Source organism: Myzus persicae, unplaced genomic scaffold, assembly GCF_001856785.1.
Source record: "Myzus persicae strain clone G006 unplaced genomic scaffold, MPER_G0061.0, whole genome shotgun sequence".
Lineage (NCBI taxonomy): Eukaryota > Metazoa > Arthropoda > Insecta > Hemiptera > Aphididae > Myzus > Myzus persicae.
In genome coordinates, this window is record NW_019104155.1 from 551,780 (window position 1) to 562,405 (window position 10,626).

The following is a 10,626-nucleotide window of genomic DNA, read 5'->3' on the forward strand; positions in this document are numbered from 1 at the left end:
GTTAATAATTTATAATATTAATTTGACACATAATCACGATATTAAATATAATTTTTATTCTTATTATTTAGTATATAAGTATTTCAAATTACAGTGTATAAAAACGTTTTGACCTTAAGAAAAAATTTTTAAAAAATGATAAAGTTAAATAACATACTATTAATTATTAGATTATCTTTAATCTGGATTTAGTCGATTGAAAGCTATATTAAACTTTTTGTTTTTTTAGTATTTTGAATTTTAAAATATTATTAGAGGCCTAATAATTTTCTAATAAATTTTAAGTATAAAAACGCTGTAGAGGATCACCTTCATTTAATTGTAAATTTCAACCATTTAGGAACCCATTGGGTTATTGATGACTCTTATTTGTAAATGTTAATGATGACATACTATAATGAAATACGGTTTGAATGTTATTTTAGTTTGATAATCGACGAAATATTATCAATTGATTGCTCAGTGTAATGACTTTATTATATGGAATTCATTGTATGTTCAACATTTGGTCTGCATAATCGTAAAAACTTTTAGAACTAAAAATACTTAATGTAAGTTAGAATGCTATAGTAATATCCTCAATTGTACATGATTGTTTCAGAAATGTCCAGAAGGAGTCGTGCACGAAGATCTGTTCAAAGATATCTACTCCAAGTTTTTTCCACATGGGAGTATGTAGAATAAAATACAATTATTTTATTGGTGGAGCATTTTGTTTTCTATATTTCTATTTTCTATCATTATTATATGTTTAAAAATCTTGTATTATAATTAAATGTCTCGCACATTCATAAGCTTATTTAAACTATATAATAATATAATATAATATATTAAGAATTTATATTTATTTATAGATTCAAATTTATATGCTCATTTTGTGTTCAAAGCATTTGATGTCAAGAGCAATGGTGCAATTAGTTTTAAAGTAAGTTTGTGTTGTGCTTACTTGATAATATATATTAACATAATAACATCTGACGCAAATAATATTGCGTGTAGAATAAGCCCGTTACTAGAATATTAAAAGAAGTCACAAAAGTGTTTTTATATCCTTTTTGTGGAAGCCATTTTAAACCTTTTATAATTTAAATTAAATTGTTATTGAAATCACATTCTCCTATTATTTACGTTGTCTACATCCAATACATAATTATAAGTTGAATGGACTTTAAAATCTAAAATACTTTTTACTGTCATAATATTTTTTCGTTCTTAACTTTATTATGATATGTTATTATACAAACGTATACAGATTGTATTTTATGCATAATATAGTATAGACCAGTATAGGCGTTTCATAATTTTATTGTACAACAGATAAATACATTTATAATTTTTATTATGTCATTTTAGTGTAGAAAAGTCTAATAAAAATCAGAATTAGGCAAATAATAAATACAGAAAAAAAATTAGTTTTTTTGAGAACATTTAAGTTTACATTTGGAAGTATAATTTGAATGAATATAATTTAAAGTTTCCAAAATTCAATAAGACAGTAAAAATATACTGGTACCTACTAACAGTTTTTTTTACAAACAATTAATCAATATCTATTAAAAAACCCAAAATAAATTGAATTTATTCCTATAAATAAGAGATTATATTTTTAATTTTATTACATTTAGTTTTTAGAATAATTTTTATACAATTTTTGTATGATTTAGTTTAATTTAAAAAGTTTTATGAATAGTTATTGCCTTATTGGGTACAATTTTTTCGTATAAATTATGAATATGCAGTATGCACGTATAAATCATTAATGTTCTTGGTCCTATGTTTATCCTTAAATATTTATTTTTCAATTCTTATACAATAAAATTGTGTGGTTCGAACGAATGCATTAGAATAATTACTATTTCAAGTTTAAATGTAATATTGAGAATGAAATCTACTTTCATTATTGAAATGTTTGTAGTACGTTCGTATTAATTCTTTGATTTACCATTATTACTAAATGCACCATAAAACACTTTATTTCAAAAAGACAATAGATAAAAACTGTTTTCGTTATCAAACAAATTCTTGAAAATGCTCCATTGTTACAGTCTAATATCATTTAATTTCTGTAATATCCTCCAGAGTTATAACGAATTATTTAATTTGGATATCGTAAATCTTCAAAATATATAGTTTGAACATTACCAACCAGCTGTCAACGATATAATATTTTGAACATTTACTAAGTTTAATTATATAAATCAATTTTATACACTAAATTTGTTTTATAGCATTTTATTTGTATATCGCATTATTTATTATAATTTATATCACAAGTGAAAATAATTCAAATGTATATATCGTATGGAATTTACCGAAGCATAAATATAATAAATCGACGTTCTTTCAACGATGACATAAGATGAACAAACGTCGAATGGTTTAATATTTTTTTTTTTTGTATTTCATTGTATTCTGAATGTTTCAAGATGCCATTCATTTTCTTGCGTTAAACAATTCCAATATTATATCTGTTTGGAGTTTGGCCTCTCTTCCCTGGCTTTCCCTTTTCCCGGTGTTCAAAAGCGTTAAAACTATCGATCGCGGGTAAGATGATGAGCTCTCAAAATTCTCGGTGTGAAACTTTACAGATACAGGCAGTATAATGTAATCTTTCTTTTTGTTTTGAATAAAATATCACAAATTGAAATGTAAAATATGCTATTTACTAAAAATAAAAAAGCCCTCACCGATTGCTTGTGCAGACCGTATAAGGCTTACAGCTGAACGCCGTTTCCCTCAAGCGCTAACATAGGTGCCTATATATCGTTTCGATTATTCAATTAATTACATTAATTATGCAGGACATGTTGATGACTCTATCCACTCTGCTTCGTGGGTCTATTTATGAGAAACTCAGGTGGACATTTAAGCTGTACGATCTAAACGGCGACGGATGCATAACGAGGTCGGAGCTCAGTCAAATCGTGTTAGCCATCCACGAGCTGATGGGCAAAAGACCACAAGTACGTATAATATTTCAACTCGTGTTTGTATTACATATATATATATATATTGTGTGTGTGAGTGAGTGTGTATGTGTTTGTCGTGTGTGTATAAGCAAGCGAAGTATATATTTGCGTTATCTTAATGGATGTCTTACAGTTTCCCGAATAACTAAGTATGAAAACTTTGTGCCAAGTGCCAACTAATATGCATTGCGATCTAAGTGACATATATATCTACTAGAGCTGTTGTTAGTTAAGCGACGGATGCACGAGAGATAATATTATTCAAAATGTGTTCGAGAACAAATGTTGAAAAATGATGTAGAATTTATTGTGAGTTTGAAAAGCCGGAGCTAGTTTCAAAGATTTATAATTTAATTTAAACATTTTATAATGAAGGTGTTTGAAGTTTGTCAAACTTATTAATAACCTCATAAAAATTAAATTAAATATTATTTATATATTTTTTCCCTTAAATAAATTAAATATAAATATAATTCTCCACTTATGTATCGTTAACTCAAGTTGATTGATTAGTTCAAACAGTAAACATTTGTTTTCATTATAGTGTTTTTAATTGTGCATTAAAAGCGATGGCAACAAACGTAATAATAAATATTATGTATTTATTATTAATGAAGAAATATATTTTGAAATAATGAAAAAAGTTTTGTTTTATATGTAAACAATAATAAAGTAAGTAAAATTGTAAAATAATTGAATGAAGAAAAAAATCCCCATATTGATTATATTAATTAAAATACAGTTGGACTGTTTTTTTTTTTAAATACATAAAATAAATGCTAATCATTTAAGCAGCCATAGTATAATATTTGAACCTAGTTTTGTTTATGTGTAATGTACGATTGATAAAAAGCTTAATATTGTATTTCAAAATAAGTTATGCATCGTATACAAATTTAAATACTCAAACTTAACTTCAATACATTTTGTTGTTGGCAAAATATCAGATCACTTCAGTTACAAAACTTATTTGGTAGTTTTTGTACACAGATAATCTTAAAATATGATATATAGATGTTATGTACACTTTAAATCCACTACACACTACAGACAACATCAATTTGTCTTTTGAGAAATTTTCATTGGGTATATCAATTGGATATTACATCAAAATTCATTCCTTTGAGTTTAAAATTAAAAATGATTACTAGTTTATATTAAGTAGTTAATATAATATAATATTATTGTGATAATATGTAAAAGATTAGGACCATATATTTTTTTTTATAACGTTGTTACACTTAAATAAATAACTAGAGAAATGGCATGAAAACATTTAAATTACAACTTAAATGAAAAATTGTAATAAATAAATCATAAAATATATGAATTTTAAAAAGGTGGAATTATAATGTTGGAAGATTTATTGCACTTAATGTAATAATGTGTAACGACTAACGGGTATTATAAATTATAGTTTACTTAAAAATCTGAAGATTAAACTTACCAATTTAATATACCAGTTTAAATATAATAAATTGAATTGATGATTTCTCAATTACCTAGTTAGGTATTAGTTAAATTTAAGAGGTTGGTACAGAAAACTCAATTACATATTAATGTATAATATATTTTGATTAAAAACAGTTAGAACTGGAGTTAAATTGTATAGATTTTTATCCATAACCAATAACCATATTATATCAGCTTATACTATGACGTAAGAACAAGATAGTATTCCTTTATACTGTAATTATAACTTTAGCTTACACATTTTAACCGAGAAAGAAAGAAAGAAAAAGAAACTTATCATAACTATTCAAGATAAACATTTATCTAATAAATCTTGCCAATACACAATGTAAAAAATTCTACTTGCAAAATTGTTTAAATACATGACATATTGACTTATTGTACAATATATTATACATAATACGAGTTCAAACACCAAATTTAATGATTATAAGATATATTTTTTTAAACATAAACATTGTTTTGAATTCCTCGTTTCTTTAAAGATAAAAAAAACTAGGACGTAAAAAACTCAAGCTTTATGTGCAACGTGGCTTATATATTTTAATTTTGTTTTGAATTTGTTGAGTGGATTATTAAAGTTTGAAAGGATTTTCTTAGTCCCAAACTCATTAAGGAAAATATTACTTTTTTAATCAAAAAATGATTTCGATTATTATTACCTTTTTGTGTGGATAGTCTATTTACATTAAAACTATCTGATTTTTTAACTTTTTTCATTTCTCTAAGTTGTATTTATTTTAAATCATAATTTTTTTATATTACAAAAACAAACTTTTTCTGCATAAACCAATTATAATAACATTTCAGATTTTTTTTTTAAAATAAATGACACGCAGCAACTGTGGCCATTGGTCATTGATATTGACAATGTTAAATTACATAAACATAAGCCCTAGAAATAATAAGGGCCTGAAAGGTCTTGCATTTTTGTGTTTTTACTGAATGGACCAAGCAATTGATAGATAAGCTACAAACTAGCTTTAAACCTATGCAAAACCGAATCCAAAAATTTATTTTGCATATTTATGAATATTATTCAAATGTGTCATTGTGTACTGCATATTAGAGTACGTATATAATAGAATATGATGCGGTATGTGGTCGTCAAATAAAATAACTTATAAAAGACATTTCGATGTATACATATATACATATATTTGTAAATAAATAGAAAATAAACAAATAATGAATAAAATAGGAAAATTATATATTATGACGTTGACCCGATAATGGCTGTGGCTGTATACTATATAGACCTGTATATTTTTGGGCTGATAATATGTTAAATTTTGTAATATGTTTTAAATAAGTAAGTACACATTTTATTAGTTGACACGTAGCGGAGGTTTTCGGTGTAATTAAAATTGCTGGACGATATTTGGCACTTCTTTACATTTGAAAATGTATCAAAAGCTTTGATTTTAAATTGCGATGTCAAGTTTACATTTGAAAAATTATGTTTTATTGTTAAATGTATGATAAGATAATGTTTTTTATTACCAGTCAACTAAATAAAATACAATATTTAGTAATAAACAGTTTTTTTTGTACTGGTATAGATATTTAAATATATTAAAGTATTCAAGGGTAATTCAGCGTTTTTAAGTGCATAAATGCATGAATAGTTTGGCAGTTTTTAGTGCATTTACTTCCAGACTATTTTGGAGGGGGTTAAATCTTATTCAGTAGATTGGCAGTGATGATGAATTTATTTGAGATGGAAACAAAATTGGGGTCTTGGTTGAGAGGTGCAGTGAGTGATTCTGATAAGAGGGGTAAAATTGGTGAAATTCTCGCCGGGACTAGTATTTGCAATGAACCTGGAAATTTGGGACTGCTCAATATTTTTAACTAAAGAAACAATTAAAAATAAAAATTTGACGAACACAGCGAACACAATTTGCCTGTTAAACAGTTACTTGACAAAGTTAATGATAGGTGATCGACAATTGTGGGGGCCCCTAAGGAATTACCCCGGGTTCGGATTTCTCTCTCCACGGCCCTGGCCGCGAGAATTTACGAAATTTGGGACCTCGAAAGCAGCCTTATTTGTCCATTCCATTTGTGGTTCAATTGTAAGTAAGATTAGAATTATTGAGGTAATTTCTAATTGATTTTCTTCAAGTTAATTGTAAATTTTTTGCTGGTTAGGACTTAAGTAAATTTATGATACTGAGTAAGCGAGTCTTCATTCCTGGTTTTGGGACAATGTAAGTCTTATATCAAATGTGAAAATATCTGCTAAATTATTAACATTTGGAATTGAATTTGAGAAGAGGAAAGCGCCTATAGACATACTCCGACCTAATTTGTGAATAAAGTCGAGTTTTTTGATCGATGATTTGTTAGCTATTGATGAGATTAAAGCACCACAATCAAGCTTTGGTAGAATATGAGATTTATAGACCTGTAATAGAATTTAAGGTTTAGAGCCCTATATGGAATGTGGCAATATTTTATGTATATGCCCCAAGTGTATTATTTTGACCGTAAGCCACCCAGAAGTATCTTTGAGTTTGAAACTGGTTTGGTTAGGTACGTCGTAGGCCATTTAAGACATTAGTATTTTTGCGAAAAACCTAGGCTATTTGCAATGGGGTAAACCGTTTTGAATTATTCATTTTTCCCTTAAACAGTCTTAATTTTTTTAAGCCTTTTACATCGAGACCAACGACAGTTAGGCTCTTTAGAAATAGTATTTTAAAATTATGAACAATTATTTAGTGCAACGATATTACATTGAAAGATACAACATTTATGATTATTTATTTTACTTTGTATTATCAGATATTCTACTATTAATTCTACTATATTATAATATTGATGTTATTAAAAATAGTGTCCTTTTCAGCTCAATATTTCTCTATAAAAAAATTTGTATTAATAAATAAAATAGTGTGTATTAAAAGGTGTTTTATTGGATTTTGTGATAGTGACTTGTGATTGGGATATATAGAGGGAGATAATTCAGATATGTTTTGGACATGAGAACGTTGAGGAGATATGTTTGTTGCCTGTTGGTGATATTAAATATTAATTTACCAATTGGTATGACATATTAGATTTGACTTGACTATTTGAGGTATGTTGTCGATTGAATCGAAAACTGTTACTTTTTCGGGGACGGTCTTATATTAAGTGTGGTTTCAGTGGATAATTTTCTTCCGAAGATATTACTGTTGGTTTCTATATGAGTTTTTTGGTCTTATAGTGGGTTTGTATTTTGAATGCTTTGTATATGATTATTATTTTTGTTGTTCATATGCTTGTGGTTAATTGCATTATTATTTTCAATTTTGTTGGTATTGGCAATATTATATGAATGTTGTGCCGACTATTACATTAATTATGGGGCTGTGTGATATTAGTTTATTCTCATTTATGAAGAAATAAAATGTAATGTTGTATGTTACAAGTAATATTTAAACCCTCGTGTAATGGTTTTTTTTTAAATATAATTATATTGCTTTATATTTATTGTCGTTAAATCTAGATAATTTTAACATTTTTAATTATTGTATTTTATTATTGATAGGGTCGTGGTAGTACTAAATCCAAAGATCACACCGATATGGTTTTCCAAAAACTCGATATCAATCAAGATGGTGTGATTACGTTTGAAGAATTTATTGAATCATGTTTAAAGGTAATACTTATCCATCGTATAATATTTTAAAATTAAACATATTATTATTTTATTAGTAAAGAATACACAATTTATAATTTATATGTTGTTGATTGAATTTTAACAGGACGAGGCAATCACAAAATCATTACAAGTTTTCGACTCCAGGTGCCTATGATTGTCGCTATCCTCCACCGACTCCATGGAAGTATCACTTCTGTCATTTGATCAGTCTGCTGGTCAGTCGGAGGAGGAGCAATGCAGCCAACTACGGCAAGCAGACAAAGAGTCTTCCCAAAACAATGTTTTCTTTGATTTCTAATGTACATAATAATATAATATTATTATAATGGCTGTATCGGTTAATATTCGAGAATACTCTTTCCGAATGTATTTGGCCGTTACGCTTCTAATATACTGATGTGTTGGTTCATTTTTGTTCTATTTAAAGTGGTTTTTATATGGCGCCATTATATTGCTCGGTCCGTCCTATATATTGTTACCGTGTTAAACGTAGGTAAATTGTACTACATTATACTACATACCAAACATTTATGTCTCGATCTTTGTATAGATTTATTATAATAATTGTTTATTGTTGTTGACTATCAAAAATGGGTGGTTTGTTTTTGTTACCGCGTTGTAGGTTATTCGAAAATATTAAGGACCATGATATTATATTTGGTGAGGACTAGACATTATTGTGAACCTGAAAAAAAAAAAAAAATTGTAATAGTTATAAGTATTTATAATTTATGTTAGGTAGCATTAAATGATTGTGTGGAATTATTATTGAGTAATTACTATATATCCATATTATACACTATCTTGCGGACATGTCTGTATAATAGTAATTAATATGTTTGATATACACATTCAAATGTTGCTCACATGTTATAGATATATATACGTATTATACACGTGATGATAAAAAATTTGTGACTTAAAAATAATAGGAATCTCACGAGATTTGTATAAAAATATATACAATTTTTCTAAAACGAACTTCTCATCAGATCGTAAATAATACATTTATATATCTACCAGTACGTGTGTGTGTGTGTTCGTAGTTGATGGTTTTTGTTCCTGAAGCGATATTATTTAAACTCAAAATTCTTGTTAGTTACGTATACATAGAAAACTAACTTGTATAATAATCAAGCAAATATTTCTGTACCTATTAAGCTTGTAAATATTCAGTTCTTATTTTGTATGGCTTTACTATATATTCGCACCTCAGTATATTTTAGTTTAAACTTTACAGTTTAAGTCATGAATATAAATTCTATAATATGTAAGTAGGTAATGAAAATAACAGTTTTTATATTACTATATTTGCAAGTCGATTAGACTTTTTTTCGAATTTCTTATTTGTTGGATATTTAATTAATCCAATTTGATAAGCACGTAAATAAATAGTCTTTATAGATAACTTTGTAAATGTATATTATACCTATACATCAAATCTATGCTTATGGTAATACTATAATAGATTTGGTTTAGATGAAATAGCATAATATTGCACGTTGTTAATGAGCAAAAATGTTTTGTTAGCATATTAAATACCTATTATTTTTAATTTTTTTTATTTACACCTAGTTATTGTTGCAAAATAAATTGCTAGTATAATATTGTGAAGTGTAAATCACAATTTTAACATTATCATTTAAAAAAAAGTATACTTCGTGTAAATTTTTTTTCAATTTGGTTATTCGAGTTTGATCAAATGTAATTTTTAAAGTGTTTTGTTAGATTTTGGGTGAAATAAATAATTGTATTGGGCCTATAAACGATTGGATATTTAGTTTAATGTTCTATCCTAAAAAAACAATATTCATAAAATCATAAACTATAATAATAAACGTTTGGATGTATGAATTACCGAAAAAAAAACACAGATTTTGATAACACAAATACACGTCCCATTAACGCACAGTCTAAATACAACGTCTACGATGATATAACGTAGGTATATTATGCGTTCCAGTCATAGACTTTGTATTACTAGATAAAAACTGTGTATAACAATAGCATTGCGAGCGGCGTAAGGCATAACATATCGTAGTGATGTAGGCTATCTTATGAAAAAAATACAATAATCTCTATGTCTATATATCTTACCCTGCTACCCCGCACTACCTTTCGTACGAGTAGTCGAGTGACCAAAAAGCGCCCTCTGTGTTGTTACGCGCTTTCCATACACTCATTGCTTGTCTATAGTTGCTATGGTTTCATGCAGACGATTGAAAGTAATCTATTACACTATCTGTCTATCTGATACACTTCAGTGTCTACACTCATTATTTTAAAGTCTTTAATTTTTTAATCAATTTTTATCATAATTTTTGTTGGAAAGGTTTTTACTTATTGGATGACTACGTCATACATTTTAAATTAAGATATCATTTTCCGAAGCCTGTTATTTGTTGGAAGTATTTGTATACATCAAAATCGAATTATTAACGAGCAATAAATTAGGTATAAATATTTAACATTATGATGAATGTACCTATATTTTTCAGCGTACCCCTGTGCCGTCTAATTCTGATCTTCCGA

At 27.0% G+C, this 10,626-nt stretch overlaps 1 protein-coding gene across 1 annotated transcript in view; it reads left to right on the forward strand.

Moving 5' to 3' along the window:
- LOC111039360 (Kv channel-interacting protein 4) overlaps nt 1–9,860 on the forward strand; it is a 43,656-nt gene extending 33,796 nt beyond the window's left edge. Inside the window, exons 3-7 of the mRNA XM_022322849.1 lie at nt 602–671; nt 855–925; nt 2,802–2,963; nt 7,981–8,091; nt 8,198–9,860. Coding sequence (XP_022178541.1) covers nt 602–671; nt 855–925; nt 2,802–2,963; nt 7,981–8,091; nt 8,198–8,248 — 465 coding nt within the window. The 3' untranslated portion in view covers nt 8,249–9,860. The remainder of the gene's footprint in view (nt 1–601; nt 672–854; nt 926–2,801; nt 2,964–7,980; nt 8,092–8,197) is intronic.
- Nucleotides 9,861–10,626: the final 766 nt, after the last annotated feature.